This window comes from Petaurus breviceps, unplaced genomic scaffold (genome assembly GCF_028583685.1).
Source record: "Petaurus breviceps papuanus isolate PSGF00001 unplaced genomic scaffold, PetGlider_PUasm1.0 177, whole genome shotgun sequence".
Taxonomy (NCBI): Eukaryota; Metazoa; Chordata; class Mammalia; order Diprotodontia; family Petauridae; genus Petaurus; species Petaurus breviceps.
In genome coordinates, this window is record NW_027185776.1 from 4904638 (window position 1) to 4925164 (window position 20527).

General features: G+C 37.7%; 1 protein-coding gene across 4 annotated transcripts in view; it reads left to right on the top strand.

The window, feature by feature from the left end:
* Window positions 1-20527, top strand: part of BTBD7 (BTB domain containing 7) — a 109019-nt gene that overhangs the window by 78344 nt on the left and 10148 nt on the right. For 3 of the 4 annotated variants that reach the window (XM_069086024.1, XM_069086023.1, XM_069086026.1), the window contains 4 exons: window positions 9327-9487; window positions 11693-11836; window positions 16055-16244; window positions 18256-18434. In XM_069086024.1, the coding sequence (XP_068942125.1) occupies window positions 9327-9487; window positions 11693-11836; window positions 16055-16244; window positions 18256-18434 (674 nt within the window). The remainder of the gene's footprint in view (window positions 1-9326; window positions 9488-11692; window positions 11837-16054; window positions 16245-18255; window positions 18435-20527) is intronic. The other variant, XM_069086025.1, reaches the window with a different exon arrangement.

Here is a 20527-nt window from a genome sequence, read left to right on the forward strand (position 1 = left end):
GAAAACAAAAATATTAAACTTAAGTTCTGCAAATGTTGTAAGTTCTAAATTTATAAAGAAAAATTAACTGAATGAAAAGGCATAATAATACAGTAGTATAAGGAGATTTCAATGCTCTCAATTTTAGATGTCTAGCATTTGAAAAATACCTGAAAATATAGAGTGAACAAATTGCTGAAGAAGCTAAAGCTAAAAGAATTATGGCATTTTCTAAGTTGAACTGCTAAAAGAATACACATTTCATAGTACCACTTTTTTTTTTGCTTTTCGTAGGGGCAGTTAGGGTTAAGTGACATGCCCAAGGTCACACGGCTAATAAGTTTTAAGTTTCTAAGGCTGGATTTGAACTCAAGTCCTCCTGACTCCAGGGCCAGTTCTCTATTCACAGTACCACCTGGCTGCCCCAACCATGTCAAACTTTTACAAAAATTGGTTACCCAGCAGGATACAAAAATATTGCAACAGATATAAAAAAAGATAGGAAGAGTTAACATATCCTTTACCAACCCTGATGCAATAAAAAGAATTTCATTTCAGGGGACGCACGCCCAGATGATGACTTAATGAAATCCTAAATAATGAGTGAATCAAAGAACAAACCATAGAAACTAATTGTGTGAAAGAAATTAAATACCAAAGAACATACTAAGAGAGTCAATTACAAGAGAGTAATAGGGTTATTTTGCTGAAGTCAGATTCCATTTGAGATTAGTTGGCATAAAATTATAGTGGATCCAGTCAGAAGTTTTAGCTTCTTTTCAGCAGCATATGAGTAGAAGCCAAAGAGAAAGATGGTAGGAGCAATGCAGGTTTGAGGCTTGATCAGCAGCAATAGGACAAAGGAACCAGGAACTCAAGAATAGAACTGAATTGATTCCCCTAAATGTCAAGATTGGAAAGGGAGAAGAATGTAGTCAGAACAGTTGTGATAGCTTGGTACAGTTCTGAGAGCTGGAGAGATTTGAGATCACTTTGAGGGTTAAGCATAGGATTAGAATGAATGAGTCATAGGGAGAGATGGAAAGATAGACGATTATGATGACATGGTGGAAATTCAGAGTTATTGAACAAGAACATAAAACACTCATGAAGGAAGGCAAAAATCTCTGTGTATAGGTAAGGTGGAGTAGGTAAGGAGTTGAATAGAATGAGAAGTTGATGGTGTATGAGAACATCAGAACATAACAGACAAAGTAGATAAATACCCATTAGAATGAGAGAAGGAATTGTAAAGAGGAAAACAGCCACACAATGAAATTGTTGAGAAAGGAGGAAAGATATCCTGGGTGTTAGTAGATAATAGCTACCAGAATCTGGATTGGGTGATAAATAATCAAATTTCAGCAAACCTGTCTCACACCTCTACTCCCACTCTCCCCTGCCACTCCACCCCCCCCCCCCCCAAAAAAAAGCTATCCCCTGCATCACTTAGCACAAGAAGGTTTCATATTAAGGGTTAAGAAAGATAAAGACTGAATAACATGTGCCTTTTTTGTAGTTAACCAGCATACTTGTAAAAATACAGTTTTGCTATTTGCCAAAGCTCTGAGAAGACTCACTGATTCTGTTTTTTAGTATTTCCCCTTTTATAGGAAAAACAAAAACACAGGTCCCTAGATCAAAAACAAAAAGGTTCCCAAATTTGTTGTACTTTTTTTTTTAAACCTTCCTTGTATTTTGTAAATGTAGCTATTCTTGGAATACTCATTTTCTTATGATGAGGAAAGAAAAACCTTTTTTCCTGCTCAGATAAAATTGACATTCCATATCATATTTTATAAAGCAAAGGGTTTGGGTTCATTCACATTTTACAGTACTATAGAATAAACATTTATTAAGTGCTATGCAATGGTGGAGACAAAAAGTTCAAATAAAATATCATTCCTGTCCTAATCTTGCAGCCTAGTAGGAAAATCAGAATTTACGTATCTCTAACTTTTCCTGATAAATACATTAGAAGTTACAAAATAGTGCTGTGTGATTGGGGGGAGGAAGGGCAGAGAGAATGCAGGGAGCTTCCTGGGGGAGAGAGGATTTGAGTTTATCTTTAAAAAAATGGATAGGATATCCATAGATGAAAGTAAGAGGGGACAGAGAGAAATAAATGAATAGTATGAGCTAAGACATGGGCAGTGTAAGAATAATGTATGTCTTAGAGCCAGACATTAGTCTAGTTTGACTGGAACATAAAGTGTGGCAGGCGGTAATATAGGACAAGACTGGAAAAGGCTAATAGATTGCTTCAGATTATGGAAAGGTTAGAATGCCCAGTGGAAGAGCTTGAACTTGGCCAGAGTGGCCATAGCAGGCACTAAGTATTTTTGAGCACAGGTGTTAACATGACCAAAACTGTTTATAAGAGTTTGCGTATTCCACCTCCTCCAATTTATGTAAAAGGTGACTCTGAACAAACTTTGGAGCTACAGAACCCACAAAATGACACAGAGAAGCCAACCTCCAGCTGAGGACAGCCTGGCAGGCTGGCAGGAAGTGGCCAGTGCAGCATGTTGGGAGCCAAGCCCAGCCCCGCGTAAGCCAGAGGTTTTCGCCTCAGGGTGGCCACAACCAGCCACAGGCTGGAGGGAGTTCATATCACCAGCAGCTATGGCAAGGTCCAGAATTATCAACCCATAGATGCTAAGGTCAAAGTGAGAGGGCAGAGGTCCTAGGGTGTGTGACCAGTCTGCCAGAGCCTGTGGAGGCTTCAGAGAAGGCACCCAACTAATAACTCCAGCAGTTGGTAGAAGCACGACCTTCCCGCGGCTCCAGCTTCCACCTTCCCCAATCCATGTAAAAAGGGGACTCTAAACAAACTTTGGAGCTGCAAAACCCACAAAATGACACAGAGAAGCTAACCTCCCACTGAGGACAGCCCGGCAGGCCGGCAGGAATCCAGCACAGGGCTCTGGGAGCCAAGCCCAGCATCACACTGAGGCTTTAGCCCCAGGGCGGGCCTGACCAGCCACAGCCAGAGGGACTCTAGAACAGCAGCAGCGCAGCGGTGGCAGTTTCCAGATTTATCAACACATAGATGGAAAGGACAAGGTGAAAGGCCAGTGCAGTCTGGACTTTGAGACCAGTAATTGGGAGTGCCTGGCTTTTTACCCTTGGGGCGAGAAGCCACTGAGCCCGCCAGCACAGCCAGCGCCACATGGCAGCTTCAGCTCCTGGCCTGCAGAGTGGAGGGGGACCAAGCACCAGTCTGAGGGGTAATCACTCTTGCTTTAACCTGCTTGGATCTGGATTGCAGTCTAGGGTGGAGGCCCTGGGGTGTGTGTCCAGCTTGCCAGAGCGTGTGAGACCTCAGAGAGAGCACCCATCTAATACCTCAGGCAGCTGAGAAAACCCCAGCGTTTGGGACGAAAGCTCCCCTGCCTGGTGGCAGAATCCTACTGTGGCAAAAAGCCCAAAAGTCAAGTAATTGAGTGGCAAAATGAGCAGGCAAAAGAAACAAAGCAGACAGAAGATTCCAACATTACACTCCTATTTTGGGGACAAGAAGGAGCAAGGCATGGAACAGGAGGAAAACAGTGAAGTCAGAACTCCTGCACCAAAAGCTTCAAAGGAAAATACAAGCTGGTTACAGGCCATAGAAGTGGAGGAAAAATTGGGAAGAGAAATGAGAACGATGCAAGAAAATTATGAAATGAGAGTCAACAGTCTGACTGAGGAAAATCATACCTTAAAAAATAGACTAACTCAAATGGCAAAAGAGGCTCAAAAAGGCAATGAGGAGAAGAGTGCCTTGCAAAATCAAATTTGCCAGATGGAAAAAGAATCTCAAAAGCTCAATGAGGAGAATCATTGCTTCAGAATTAGATTGGAGCAAATGGAAGCTAATGATTTCATGAGAAATCAAGATGCTGTTAAACAGATCCAAACAAATGAAAGAATAGAAGGCAATGTGAAATATCTCATGGGAAAAACCACTGACCTGGAAAATAGATCCAGGAGAGATAATTTTAAAATTATTGGACTACCTGAAAGCCATGACCAAAGTAAGAACATAGAAATAACCTCCAGGAAGTTCTCAAAGACAACTGCCCTGATGTTTTAGAACGAGAGGGCAAAATAGAGGTTGAAAGAATCCACCAATCACCTCCTGAAAAAGATCCCAAAAAGAAAACTCCTAGGAATATTATAGCCAGGTTCCGGAATCCCTGTATTAAGGAGAGAATATTACAAGCAGCCAGGAAGAAACAATTTGAATATTGTGGAAACACAATCAGGATAACCCAGGATCTGGCAGCTTCTACACTGAGGGATTGAAGGGCTTGGAATGTGATATTCCAGAGGTCGAGGGAGCTGGGATTAAAACCAAGAGTCACCTACCCAGCAAAACTGAGTATCATGTTTCAGGGGAAAATATGGTGATTCAGTGGAATAGAGGACTTTCAAGCATTCTTGCTGAAAAAGCCAGAGTTGAATAGAAAATTTGACATTCAGATACTAGAAGCAAGAAAAGCATGAGAAGTTAAACAGGGAAAAGAAATCATAAGGAACTTATCAAAGTTGAACTATTAATATTCCTACATGGAAAAAAAAATAATTATAACTTATGAAACTTTTCTCAGTAGTTGAAGGGATTAAAAATATATATATATATATATATATATGTCTGTATATGAGTGTATATGGGCATATGAATACATATGTGAATGTGTGTATATATGTTTACAGGTATACATAGATAGAGGCCACAGGACCAATTTAACAGAAAGGGATGATACTTAAAAGGTGAAATTAAGAGGTGAGAGGAATATAATGAGAGGAGATGGGGAGAGACATTGGGGTAAACTCTCTCATACAGAAGAGGCAAGGGAAAATGGTTACAAAGGAGGGGAAGAATAGGAAGGCAAAAGGGAATGGGTCAACCTTATTCCCATTTAATCTGGCTTGAGGAGGGAGTGAAATACACACTAAATAGGGTATCTCATCCTCCAGGAGAATAGGGGGCAAGGGGATGAGAGGGGGATGATGGAAGGGAGGGCAGGCTAGGGGGGAGGGAAGTTGGAAGCACCCACTTTTGAAAAGGGAAGGGATCAGGGTGGAGAGTAGTGGATGGTAGGTGGGATGGAAGGGTGGGAAGTGTAGTCAGTCTTTTACCATACATCTACTATATTGTTGTTTTGCATCAGCCATACATGTACAACCTATACTGAACTGCTTGTCTTCACAGTGGGGGTGAGTGACGGGGAAGGAAGGGAATCTGTCTGGAATTGAAAGTTTTAAAATCAAATACTCAAATATATATATATATGTAAAAAAAAAAAAAAAACAACCCAGCAATTGGGACAAAGCTCCCCCTGCTCTGGTAGCAGAGCTTTACTGTGGCAAAAAGTTCAAAAATCAAGTAATTGAGTGACATGAGCAAACAAGGAAAGCAAGGCAAGCACAGTGGTCTGACTCTGGATTCCTTTTTTGGGGACAAAAAGGATCAAAGTAGGGAAAAGGAGGAAGTCAGAACTCCTGCACTAGAATCTTCCAAGAAAAGAATAAGCTGCTTACAAGCCATAGAGGAGCTTAAGAAGGCTTTTGAAAACCAAATAAGAGAAGTAGAGGAAAAATTGGGAAGAGAAATGAGAATGATGCAAAAAAATTATAAAATGAGAATTCAACAACCTGACTGAAGAAAATAATACCTTAAAAAATAGACTACCTCAAATGGCAAAAAAAGGCTCAAAAAGGCAATGAGGAGAAGAATGCCTTAAAAGGCCAAATTTGCCAGATGGAAAAAAAATCTGAAAAGCTCACTGAAGCTTCATTCCTTCAGAATTAGATTGGAGCAAATGGAAGCTAGTGACTTTATGAGAAATCAAGATACTATTAAACAGATACAAACAAATGAAAAAATAGAAGGCAATGTGAAATATCTTGTTGAAAAAACCACTGACCTGGAAAATAGATCCAGGAGAGATAAGTTAAAAATTATTGGACTGCCTGAAAGCCATAATTAAAAAAAGAACCTAGAAGTCATCCTTCAAGAAATTCTCAAGGAAAATTGCCCTGATGTTTTAGAACCAGAGGGCAGAGGTTGAAAGAATCCACTAATCACCTCCTGAAAAAGATCCCAAAAAGAAAACTCCTAGGAATATTATAGCCAGGTTCTGAAGTTCCCAAATCAGGAAGAAAACATTACAAGTAGCCAGGAAGAAACAGTTTAAATACTGTGGAAACACAATCAGGATAACCCAGGATCTGGCAGCTTCTACACTGAGGGATCAAAGGACTTGGAATATGATATGACAGAGGTCAAAGGAGCTGGGATTAAAACCAAGAATCACCTACTTGATACTCAGCAAAACTGAGTATCATGTTTCAGGGGAAAATATGGTAATTCAATGGAATAGAGGACTTTCAAGCATTCTTGATGAAAAACCAGAGTTGAATAGAAAATTTGACATTCATATACAAGAAGCATGAGAAGGTAAACAGGGAAAAGAAATCATAAGGAACTTACCAGAGTTGAACCATTGACATTCCTACATGGAAAAACAATAATTGTAGCTTATCATACTTTTCTCAGTATGAGAATAGTTGAAGGGAATAGCAGTGTATGTGTATGTGTGTATATATATATATATGTGTGTGTGTGTGTGTGTCTATATAGGAGGGTATATGGGTGTATGAATATATACATATGTGAGTATGTGTATATATGTGTATAAGTATACATAGACAGAGGGTGTAGGACCAGTTGAATAGGAAGGGATGATACTTAAAAGGTGAAATTAAGAGGTGAGAGAGGAATATAATGAGAGGAGATGGGGAATGATAGAATGGGGTAAATTATCTCATATAGAAGAGGCAAGGGAAAACTGTTAAAATGGAGGGGGAGAACAGGAAGGCAAAAGGGAATGAGTCAACCTTATTCTCAATGAATTTGGCTTAGGGAGGGAATGACATATACACTAAATAGGGTATCTCACCCTACAGAAGAGTAGGGGGGAAGGGGATGAGAGGGGGGATGATGGAAGGGAGGGCAGACTGGGGGGAGGGAAGTTGGAAGCACCCACTCTTTTTTTTGCCTTTTGGAGGGCAATTGGGGTTAAGTAACTTGCCTGAGGTTACATGGCTAGTTTATTTGTATGGGTGTCTTAAGTGTCTGAGGCCGGAACTGAACTCGGGTCCTCCTGACTCTGGGGCTGGCGCTTTACTCCCTGCACCACCTAGCCACCCCTGAAGCACCCACTTGGCAAAAAGGACAGGATCAAAGTAGAGAATAGAACAAGTGGGGGTGGGGTAGAATCGAGGGAAATAGAGTCAGTATTTCACAATATATCCACTATAGAAACTTTTTGCATAGCTACACATGTACAACCTATATTGAGTTGCTTATCTTCCCAGTAAGGGTGGGTGACAAGGGAGGTAGGGAAAGAATCTAGAATTCAAAGGTTTAAAATCAAGTATTTAAAAAATTTATTATTATTATTTTACATGTAACTGGGAAATAAGATATACAGGCACTGGGGCATAGAGATCCACCATGCCCTACTGGAAAGTCAGAGGGGTGATGGGGCAAGATATAGGAGAGAGCAGATTGGGGGAGGGGGTATTCAGTGGGATCACTGTTTTGGGATGGTGGGTAAGGGAAAAATGCGGAGAAAATTTGTAACTCAAAATCTTGTGGAAATGAATGATATAAACTAAAAAAATAAATTTAAACTACAAAAAAGGAATAGTTTGTGTGAATAAAAGAAAAGGTATTTATTTAAGTGCTTAATATGTGCCAGTCAGTTTAGAACTCACTAGTAATTTATATTTGGTACTGGAACAAAATTAAATACTCATTGGTCATTTTATTGTTAAGAAAAGATGTTTTACTTTGCCTTAGCAAGAGAATAGTATTCAACAAGCATTGAGAATACCTCAAATTGATTTCAGTTGACTATAGCTCCCTTTCCTAAGTTGCCTGTCATAGTTCCACAAGCATCAGAGATCTCTTGGAGCTCCTTTTAACTGTTTTGTACTTATGTGGCCAGGAAGTTATGTCAGTATCCTGAGCCCCTTAAGCATGAGGTATGGTTTTGAAACCTTTTAAGGAAAAAATAGCCTAACTTGCTTGGGACTAGGGTTCAAGACAGGGATGATGTAGCATTCTAGGTTCTTGGGTATGGCCTTTTGACTGAGTCCAAGCTTTACAGAACAAAACCTTTTGGTAAGGGAATTTGTTCTGCGAAGTTTGGGTTCAGTCAACGGGCTGTACTTGAGGACCTGTGTGGCCTAAAGGCTGCAGGTTCTCCTCTCCTGGTTTAGGATATTTCTCCTACAGTAACTTAGGATGTAAATAGAAAATCCCTGTTTCAGGGAATTTGCATTCTAATTTGAGAGAATAATACATAAAGAAAGGTGAAAGACGACCATGGCAAGACCCAGTAGTCCTGTAGGTGTAGTAGCAGAGCCAATGATGAGAATGGTAATAGTAGAGACAGTTAAGACCTTTTAGGACCCTATTGCAGTATGACTTCTCTTAGGATGATAGTAGTGGGACAAATTGTGAATTGTTGTAGAATTGAAATCATTAGAAGCTATTATTCAATATGAGAAGTAAAGAGTCAAATAACGCCAAACTCAGAGATGGTGAATGAGACAATTCAAAAGAAGGAACAATTTTAAAGCAATAATTAACAAAGTTTGGGAAATGAGATATTCTGTAGACATTTAGAAATTCATGTCTAATGTTTAGAGAAGACGTCAGGCTTCAATATTGAGATTTGCATATCAGTGAAGATGTTTTTGTTTCCAGGTGGCACAAGTGGTTAATGTATTTCTTATTACTATTAAATATTTGTTAACTATGGCAAGTTGAGAATTATGTTGGCATATCTATAGTGACCAAAAACAATTAATTAAAAAACATCATATACACCTACCTAGTGTCAGATACTGAGCTAGGTGCTGGAAATACAAATTCAAAGAATGAAATGATTTCTCAAGGAACTTATACATACCATGATATTCCTATTTTAGTAAAACTCAAATACAGAAATGGTGGGGGGGTGGGGAGAACCCTAACCCAAACAGTTTTTTCCCCCTTTTATATTGATAGTCCTTTAATTTTCCCTAAATGGAAGCAAAGAAACAAAATCTGCATAAAATATAAAATGATCTTTAAAAGTTGTTTTTACTATTCACACTATTGAGTTTTTTATTTTAATAAACTACTTTATATTACCATGGTTTTTGTAAATTAAAAATGCCTCATTGTAATTTCTTTAAAAGATATGTTCTTACATAAAAGCCCTAGAAAAGAAATTAAATCACTTCTTGAGAACCCCAATTTACTTTTATACTACTTTAATTTTCCTCCTCTATCTCTCCTACAGAACCAAACTTAATAAGTGGTACTGCTCATAGTGTGAACAAGAGAGGTGTAAAGAGGAGAGACCTGGACATTGAAGAGCTTAGAGAGATACTCTCTTCTCTCTTACCCTTTGTCCGAACTGAACATATTTTACCTATGAACAGTGAAGTTCTGAGTGATGCGGTAAGTGGTTTTTCTTCTCCTTGATCCATTCACTGAAAAAAAGTTAATCTCTTCAAGTGAATGTGATCCCTTTTATTCATATGGGTCATAGGATGTTATATAATTGGTTAAAATACAGCTTGATTATGCTTTTCAAGAGTATACTTTGTTATATATTAATGTATAGTAATATCATGCATATACATATATACATAGCATATTGCTATACATTAAGGTTCAATTCAAGGAGAGGTATTGGGTCAGTTTAAAAAAATGAAGGAAAGTTTATTAGTTTTCTTTCTAGTTGAAAACTTAAGTATGAGAAGGTTCTTTCCCTTGCCTGCGCGCGCAGAGCCTATATGATGCCTGGAGTCACAGTGAAGAGCATGAATTGTCAGGGCTTTGTGAAGGCCCTGACCACCTTCTGAAAAAGTCAGGAAAGCTAAAAGTCCCTGAATGGGTGGACACGTTCAAGCTGGCCAAGCATAAGGAGCTGTCTCCCTACAACAAGAGCTGGTTCTATATGCACACTACCTCTGTGGTCTACCACCTTTACCGCCAAGGTGATATCGGGGTGGGCTCCACGACCAAGATCTACAGTGGGTGCCATCGCAACACGGTCATGCCCAGTTACTTCAGCAGAGGCTCCAAGAGAGTGGCCCTGAGGGTCCTGTAGGGCTTGGAGGGCTTCAAGATGGTGGAGAAGGACCAGGATGGGGCCCAAAACTGACACCTCAGGGACAGAGAGACCTGAAACGAATTGCCTTTCAGGTGGCAGCTGCCAACAAGAAACATTAGGACAGACCACACCAGATTCATTAATACATAGCTTTGTTCTTTAAAAAAAGATGTAGGGGTAGCCAGGTGGCACAGTGAGTAACAGCACCAGCCCCGGAGTCGGGAGACCCGGGATCAGTTCCAGCCTCAGATACTTAACACCCACACAAAAATAACTGGCCCTGTAACCTCGAGCACCTTACTTAACCCCAATTGCTTAATAAAAAAAAAAAAGAAAAAGATGTAGGTTTTCATCCTGATTGTAATTGACCCTCTGCTCCTGAATGAGTACTTTCCTTTTCTGTACCTCAGTTTCCTTATCCGTTAAGATGTGGGAGTTGAGAAGAATCTAGTCCAAGTTATACAGAGCAAGTCCTTTTATTAAGGGGGTTTATTCTGTGAAGTTTGGGTTCATTCAAAGAGCCGCACTTGAGGAGCTATATGGCCACATATGGCCTCAAGGCCACAGGTTCCCCACCCCTGGACTAGATGATTTCTGAGATTATCTCAGCTCATGAATACTAAAATCTTACCTAAATCATAAAGTTGTATCTAAACATCATTTTGTTTTTAAATTAGTATGACTTCACCTACCACCACCACATTTGTATGGTGCTTTATAGCTTAGAAAAACACTTTCACATTTTGAAATAGATAAAAATTCTTTATGCATATGTATTACAAAGGATTTCTTTTTCTTTAACCCATTTTGGAGTAGGGGGATATGGAAAAAAAACAAAATCAATTTTTATTTTAAAAAATTAAACTAGGGGCGACTAGGTGGCACAGGAATAGAGCACCAGTCCTGGAGTCAGGAGGACTTGAGTTTAAATCTGGCATCAGATACTTAATGCTTAAACTAGCAGTGTGACCTTGGGCAAGTCACTTAACCCCAATTGCCCTGCTCTCCCCCCTCCAAAAAAAAAAGCAAAAAAAAAATTTAAACTAAAAGAAAGAAATCATTAGACTTTCCAAAGTAAGGTTGGAGAAGTAGGGAATTTGTTTATTTCAATGAGATTGAAACCAAATAAAATGAAATTTTGGTTCAGAAACTTCTGATGGTCTGGGTTCAGTAGGTTTGTTTTCCATTTACAAAAACCAATTCAGTACTTTTTTTTTAGTACATTAAAGGTTCAGTAAAAAAATAATATTTTTGTATTAAGTGCTATTCATTTTTCTAGTTCATCTTTGCTTACAATTCACTTCCCTGATTTTAAAAGGACTTTGTCCCCCTCTTAATTGATGAAAAATTCAAAGGTACAAAGGACTGTTTTAGGGTTTGTTTGTTTTTAAGCTGCAACCTTTGCCTGTTAGAAAATACTTTAAAATTGTAAACATTTTATCTGTGTCTGGATTTTGAATCATCTTAATGATTCAAAAATAGTTCATTCATATGGTATGTTTACAGTACCTGTAATTTATCTAAGTTTCTAATCTTCTTTTTAAAAGCTGAAGAGAAGCTTGATTAGTACTCCTCCATCAGATATGCTGCCTACAGCTGAAGGTGGAAAATCAAATGCATGGTTGCGTCAAAAAAATGCTGGAATATATGTTCGACCAAGACTATTTTCTCCTTATGTCGATGAAGCAAAGGTAATGAAAATCTGTCTAGATGCTGAATTACTTAACTATAATTGGTAGAAACATTTAAGTATAAAAGATTTTTTTTAAGTTTAGTCTGTTAGGGACTTGAAATATTTTGATCTCTCAAAAACAAATTTTTTCTAACTATAACATTAATTACTTTGTAAATTGTTTAAGAAAATTACACTTTAAGAAGGTTCTTTTGTCTTAAAGTCTTTCAAAATGGGGAAAATATTCTGAAAGATTATTTCATTTTTCTTCCTTTTTGAAAAATTGTACCTGTAATTTCATTAGTATAGGGAACTCCCAGTGAAGAACTTTGTCTACCAATATAGATATTTGTGCTACTTTCTATGCAAGTTACAGATTTAATTGCCTGAGGCCCAAAGAGGGTAAGTTGCTGTCTGAGAATCACACTGTCACTATGTATCAGAGATACTACTTGAACCTAGGTCTTCCTAATTCTGAGGCAGGCTCTCCCCATTCAGTTTGTTTTCCTTTGTTAAACTAAGAAAAAATATGTCGCTAATACTTGTTCATTTCCTTAAAAAGTAAGGCACTGGTCATTCCTTATTCCCCAGGTAAGTGCCCTAAATAGGAAGGAATTTCAGTTTAGTCAAATTAGTAATTGTTATGGTCAATACATAATAAAAAGTAAAATGAAATGCTACAGTAAGTAGAAAACATAGAATAAGTTTATCTCTTTAAATAGCAGAGTCTTTAAGCCTTGTGAACCAAAGTAAGAATTTTTATTTCAAAGTGCCTTTATAAAAAACCATGCTCAATGCTCACAATCAGAGTTCTTAGTTAACATTATATTATCAAAAGAGACTTAGAAGACAATTTCCATTTGGCAAATTATAGGTAGTGTGATATATTGGAAAGCATTCTGCATTTGGAGTCAAAGACTTTGGCTTCATATCCTGGCTTTGCCACTTCTCTGGGCCTGATTTTCCTCACCTAGAAAATGAAAGGATTAGACTAGAGGACCTCAAAGTTTATTTCTAGCTCTAAATGTATGATCATATTGACTAGAGTAAACTATAGTGCTAATTGTATAATTTAGGTTTTGTTGAGGGGCATTTTTCAGAGGCAATTGGGCTTAAGTGGCAGGGTCACATAGCTAGTAAGTATCCGAGGATGAATTTGAACTCAGGTCCTCCTGACTTCAGGACCAGTACTCTATCAACTGCGCCACCCAGCTGCCCTGTAGTTTAGCATTTTTAAGATAAAGAAAGAAATAAAATTGTTCAGTCTGATCCATTGCAGAAAAAGCCAAAATCATATGGTCTTCTCTAGAGTCTGTTAAAGGACATTCCATCCCTCAAGAGGAATTCCCGTCTGGGACTGAAAGGACAACAGAGCACAATTTTTTTTTTTTAACATCCTTCTCTAAGAGTAGATAATAGAGCAACTAGATGCTGTCTTCTAGGGTTTTAGTATTAGCTATAGGGTATGGTAAAGTAAATACCCCTAAAAATAAAGATGACTTCTATATAACACTGTACTAATTATGCCATCTCTGGAGGTTTAGACTGAACTTTGTTAAACTTCTAATTTTATCAGCTTTGATATGATATTTTGTATTTTGATGGTTTTTATTTCAATTCAGAAGATGGGAGGATTCTGGGAAGATGGCGTGATAGGTTAGAAAATTCCAAGCTCTCGAGATTTTCCCCACAAAAGAGATCAAATAGTACCTCAGGGTGAATATTGAGCAGTAAAAATAAATGAGAGTAGGAGCAGAACGCGGACCCTCCTGGGACGATTGGAGAAGATCTGAAGAAAAGTCCCAGGTGAAGTTTGGTCCCTGTGAAGAGTAAACACCTCCAGGCTAGGTCCTGAGTCAGCTTGAACAAGAGGCAAGCCCTGGGGTTAGCTAAATTGGGAGAGACTGCCCAGGCCCCAGCAGCAGAAACCTTTACTGCCCGCTCTCTCCCCACCCCATTACAGTGAGGGGAGTTGACTGTCTGAGGAAACCTCTGCTGACAAGGAACTCCAGACCCAGCTGTACTGTAGAGATGCTATTGAAGCAGTGGGGTAGGGACCCTGCTGACCATGAGCACTTACAAGAGGCTGGAGTTCTTGGTTCCAGTTCCAGGCCAGAGGGGAGAACTGAAGGAGGATCTAAGGCTAGAGGCACCATCTCCTATACCCCAGGATTAGAGGTGATCATAAAAACTAATGTACCACAAATTTAAAAATGGACATTCACTGAACTATCAGACTTTAAGGACACAGAAGATTTGATATACAAGAGCCAAGAGAAATATAAGGTACACACCAAAGGCTAATTACAAGGAACTCAATGAGCATGGAATGTTTACCTTTATGTATGTAAAGTATAAAACCTATGTCTGAGATTGTTATTAGTAATTGGGTAGTTTGTAAGAAAGATTGGGGTAGACCTGAATATGCTATGGCTTTAAAAAGTAAAACTGTTTAGGAACAGCTAAAAAGAATAATTACTTTATACAAATGAGGTATGAGAAGAAGAACCAGCACAAAGGAATTAGATGGGGGGGAGGGGGGGAGTGTTAGTTCTGGAAAACTACTTTTTCATCTCTGTGACTGGAGGTGATTATAAAAACTGAAATACTACACAATTTTTTTAAAACACAAAGGAACCTTGTGACCTTGGGCAAGTCACTTAACCCCAACTGCCCTCCAAAAAGAAAAAAAAATACACAAAGGAGAAAGAATTCAGCCATAGAGAGTTACTATGAGAATAGAGGTTCATCTTTAGAGGAGGGTACTAAAGCAACCCTTTTCTGCTCCAAAGAATGAAGTTAAATGATCACCTGCTCACAAAGAATTCATAGAATAAATAACTTTAAAAAGAAAAGGAAATCAAGAATCTGAAGGAAGAAAACAGCTCCCTCAAGATCAGAACTGGGCAGGAGGAAGCCAGTGATGTTATAAAAGATCAAGATATAATAAAATAGAAGAGAATATGAAAGACCTCATAAGAAAAACTGGATCTGGAGGACAGATCCAGAAGAGAAAAATAAGAGTAATCAGGCTACCTGAAAGCTCCGATCAAAAAAAGAATCTTGATACAGTAATACAAGAAATAAAGAAAATTGTCTGAAACATTAAAAATTTCCCCTCCTGTTTTAAATTTGACTGCTGTCCCATTTTTGCTTTGTCTGAGATCATAATTGCTACTCCTACCTTTTTTACTTAAGCTAAGGTTTCTGTTTCTAGTTTCTGTTCTAGCCCTTTATTTTAATTCCATGTATATCTTTAAGTCTTGTGTTTGAATATCAGTTTTTCTGTTCAACTCTAGTATTTTGATAGGAATGCTTGAAAATTTTCTATTTTTCCCCTGTAAAATTATAGTCAATTTTGTAGGATCAGTTATTCTTGGTTGTAATCCTAGGTCCTTTGCCTTCCAGCATATCATGTTACAAGCCTTTCATTTCTTTATAGCAGTAGCTGTTAAATCTTATGTGATCCTAACTGTGATTCCATAGTATTTGAATTCTTTCTCTTTGGCTACTTGCAGAGTTTTCTTCTAGATCTGGAAGTTCTATATTTTGTGTATAATATTGCTCAGAATTCTCATTTTGGAATTTATTTCAAGAGATTTTTATTTTCAAGTGGATTTTTCAGTTTTACCCTCTGGTTTAAAGTTTTCCTTTATAGTTTGTTTGTTTGTTTTTTTTTAAACAAGATGATCGAGAAGAGTGTCTGCAGAACTTTCTTCGTAAGCTGCCTTTAACCTGAAAAAATAACTCACTATTACTTTTTCCTCATTTTCTCAATTAGAATTCAGTTTGGCATGCTTTCTAGGTCATTATGGAAGAACTAAGGCAAAAATACTACCATTTGGACTCTGGCCACTCTTTGTGGCCTTTTCCAGCTCTAAATTTACAATCACATGATTGATCCTATTTATTTATATCCTAATTCATTAATTTTATTCCTTCACCAGGAAGTATTCATTTTCTGAAGTTATAAGTCATGCTTGGGGAAAAAAAATTAGAATTTAAAACTTTCTTTTCTAAGACAATACAAAAGGGTTATTTTAAAATGAAGGAAATTGGGGTTATTTCTCCTTTCAGTGCAGTTGTGAAAAGTAGAAGCAAAATTATACTATAAAGTAGAAGCAAAATTCTTTGTCCTTTTTTATGTAACTGAGGTAATTGGCTTCTAGGAAATGTGATTTTTAAGTGGTGATAATGTTTTGGCTAATTCTGATTAATTTTGAACGATTTGTTTCAGTCAGTGCTAGATGAAATGATGGTGGAACAAACAGACCTTGTTCGATTACGGATGGTAAGAATGTCCAATGTTCCTGACACACTTTATATGGTAAACAATGCAGTACCACAGTGTTGTCATATGATCAGTCACCAGCAAATAAGCAGTAACCAGTCCAGTCCTCCTTCAGTTGTAGCCAATGAAATTCCAGGTAAGGTTTTTATACTTCACTATACATATATAAATAAATAAATTGTCTATTGTTCTGTTTTGCCCTTTAAACAATTTAAATTTTAACATAAATTTTGTTAACCTTAATGAAAATGCCCACTCTTTAAATTCGAGATGGTTGACCTTGGAAATAGGAAGGGAAGGAAGACTGGGAAGCAGGAGTGGGTTTTGATGTAGGATTGTGTTGAATCCTTGGGTCTGCTAGTGCAGACTTGTTGCTATGAGCATGGAAGATAAGAGGGAGGGGTGCTGAGGGATTTCAGAGTCAGGGAACATCAGGTCCTGGGTTTGGGGTTTGTTGTTTGTTTTACCTACCTTGGTGAGAACTTAAGTTACTTTTGTCTTTAGCACATCATTTCTGTGTTCTGGAGAGGTTTGAGAAGTCATGGGTATTGGGGAAAATGTATAGTGCCCACCCTTCCTATTCTACCTCCTGGAGTCACAAATTACTCAGAACCCAGAAGTAGAATTGTATTAATATTTCAGAATATCAACCAAAAATTATATTCCTAGGCACATAAAATCTCCATACAGTGGCAGATGTTCTGTTCAACAATCCATGGCAGCATATAGTTGTCTTCCTTAAAATCACCCTTTACAATTAGTTCTATTTTAGATTTTTTTCAGTAGTTATTTATGACTCTGCTGTTTATAAGTTTATCCAAACTTGTTTTGAACTCATTTATATTTCTTTGACTACATAAGTTATCTTTGTATTGTTGTTGATGGCTTACATAGATATTTGATTCTAGTCAGTTCAGTTCCTTGAACATCTATTATGTGCCTACTGTGTGTATCAGATACTATGTTATGCAATGTGAATATAAAAGGCAAAAACAAAACCGTTCCTGCCATCAGAGAGCTTACCTTCTTTCAGGGAATCAAGTAATAGTTCTGCAACTGTATGGATAGCTAATTATTTTAATGATTGGTTCAGAAATAAATCCATAAAATTTTCTTTGTAGGAGTCTAATCATGATGACAATTTGGCAAGAACTTGTAAACTCATAACTCATAGAATCATAGATGTAGAACTGGAAGAAAGTTTAGGGATCATCTATCTAGTCTTTATTTTACAGGGTAGGAAACTGAAGCCCACAGAAGTTATGTGACTTTCCTAAGCTCATACAGGTTTTAAGGGATTTGTACTCAGAGTCCTTTGATCCCAAGTTTAGCCTACTTTCCACTTTACCACACTGTTTCCTTTTAATTCTTTATCCACATGTTTTATTCCAGAATAGCTGTTGCTATATAGGTACCATTTATTGAAAATAAAATAGGCTAATAATATAAAACAAAATCTCAATTTTTTTTTTTGTTTTTTGGAGGGCAATTGGGGTTAAGTGACTTGCCCAAGGTCACACAGCTAGTTTTTGTGCTAAGTGTCTGAGGTCGGATTTGAACTCAGGTCCACTTGACTCCAGGGCTGGTGCTTTATGCACTGTGCCACCTAGCCGCCCCCTTAAAGTGTTTTTAATGCCTAGAAATCTTCAAGGTTAAGTGCGCCCAGAAATTAGTTCTTCATGTCTTTCATATTTTAATAAAAATATAGAAATGAAATTTAGCTAAGGTACAACTGATTAGTATGAATAATGAATCCTGTGAAATGGTCTCATGTATTTGAATTTACCCTATTCAGAGTTACAATTCTATAAAATATTGTAATGGTTCCAGCTCAATGGAAATATATAGAGCAAATTTCAATAATGTGACCATTTCCCACAATTCATTATTATTCACACTAACGAGAACCTAGCTGTAGTGTTTTTGTTAGATATTTAGTGTTGTCAATAAAAGTAACGACATAATTAAGGAGCCATTTTAGTATGCAGAAAAAAAATTGCACATTAAATGGCTCAAGAAGTAAATATACATTAAAAAATCTTATTTTTGACAACTGTAAATGACAAAGCATAGTCAAATTCAAACACTATTGAATTAATGTAAAATGTGTGTGCCGCACTGTATACCAGTTTTTCTTCTGTTTTCAGTTCCTCGTCTGCTTGTTATGAAAGACATGGTCAAACGCCTGCAGGAACTACGTCACACTGAGCAAGTACAGAGGGCATATGCTCTAAACTGTGGAGAAGGTGCTACTGTCAGTTATGAAATTCAGATTAGAGTATTGCGAGAGTTTGGTCTTGCAGATGCTGCTGCAGAGCTTTTGCAGGTAGGAAGGAATATTTTTGATATAAATAAAAAAGGAAACTATGTTTATTATACATAAGTTTTAGGTATTTGGGCATCATTTTCAAGTATTGATTAGTCTTAGAAAACTTTATGGTTTTATTTATTTATTTTATTTGTTTTCCTTGTCATATGTTGAGACAGTAGCTATCAGAGCTAACTGCATCTAAGTTACCTCTTAATATTAATATCTCTAAAGATAACAATTCTTCAATAATCAGTAACCTCCACTGAGTCCTCATTTCTGATCTTAATTTTGCTGTGGAGGTGTCCCTGAACTCTCAAGGGCAGTACCGTTGAATTTCAAGCTTCAGAAGGTTCTATCAAGCTGAAAAGGCAATAAGGAGCATTTATATAGGTTTTTAAGGTTTATTTATAAAGCATTTTAGAACATTACCTCACTTTATCTTTGCAACAACCCTGGGACATAGGCTGCTATTATCATCATCCCCATTTTATATATGAGGAAACTGAGACAGATTAGGATTCAGAAAGTTCCCCAGGTCACTCAGCTAGTAAGAGTCTGAAGTTGAAAAGTTTTGAGTTCCAAATTTAGTCCCTCTTTCCGTTCCTCTATCCTTCAGACAGTAAGCAATGAGATGTACGTTATACACATGCAATTATGTAAAACATTTCTGCACTAGTCTTTTTGTACAAGAAGACTTGAATAAAAGAAAAAAATGGAAGTGAAAAATAGCATGCTTCAGTCTGTATTCAAACAATATCAGTTCTTTCTCTAGATGCGTATAGTATTCTTCATCATTAGTCGTTTGGGATTGTCTTGGATAATTGTATTACTGAGAATAGCCAATCATTCACAGTTCTTCATCAAACAATATTGCTATTACTATGTACAATGTTCTGGTTCTGTTCACTGTGCACCAGTTCATGTAATTCTTTCCAGGTTTTTCTGAAATCATCCTGCTTATCATTTCTTATAGCACAATAATATTCCATTACAATCATACCACAACTTGTTTAGCCATTCCCCAATCAATGGGCATCCCTTTGATTTTCAATTCTTAGCCACCACAAAAAGAGCTGCTATAAATATTGTTGTATAAATAGGTCCTTTTCTCCTTTTTTGGATGTCATTGGGATATAGTTCTAGCAGTGGTATTGCTGGATCAAAGGATATGCACAGTTTTATAGTCCTTTGGGCATAGTTCCAAATTGCTCTCCAGAATGGTCAGATCAGTTCACAACTCCACCAAAGGGTGTTAGTGTCCCAGTTGAAATTGGATTTGAACATGGGTCTTCCAGACTCCAGGTCCAGCACTCCATCCATTAAAGCCATCTAGCTGCCTAAATTTTGAGGGACAGATTCTGGGTCTTTTATCCAAAAATCAACCCAAATAAGGGTGGAAAGAGCCTCCTTTGCAATGCCCAAGGGGCCAAGCAGAACAAGTCTAAATCTTTCTGCCAAGTACTTGAAGATGCCCTTTCATTAATCTTTTCTTCTCAGGGTAAATATCCCCAGTTATTTCAATTAGGCCCTTCATCATCTTTGTTACTTTCCTCTGCCCACTCTCCAGTTTATCATTGTCCTTCCCAAAATTGAGCTTCCAGAACTGAATGCCATATGTCAGGTGTGATCTGAGAAGAACAGAAGGCAGCAGAAGCATTCCCTCTATGGCCCTACACACTACATCTTTTTTATGTAGCCCACGGTCTCCATGGTTCTCTTAGCTGCTGCTTCTCAGAATCACCTTATATTACACAATATTACCCAGCTTTTTCAGATGAACTAACAGTGCTTCCCTAGTTTATGTGTATAAAAAATGGTGTTTTTTTTTTGTTTTGTTTTTTTAAGCAATCGGGGTTAAGTAACTTGCTCAAGGTTACACGGCCAGTTATTTCTGTGTGCATGGTGCAAAGTATCTGAGCCCGGGATTCGATCCCCAGGTCATCCCGACAGTGGGGCCGGTGCTCTTACTCGCTGAGCCACCTGGCCACCCCTTAAAAAAAAGTTTTTTAACCTAAGACTTTGTTTGTCCCTAAATATTTTCATTTCACTAAATTCACGCCAACATCCCAAACTGCCAAGGTCATTTTGGATCCTGAATCTGTCATCCA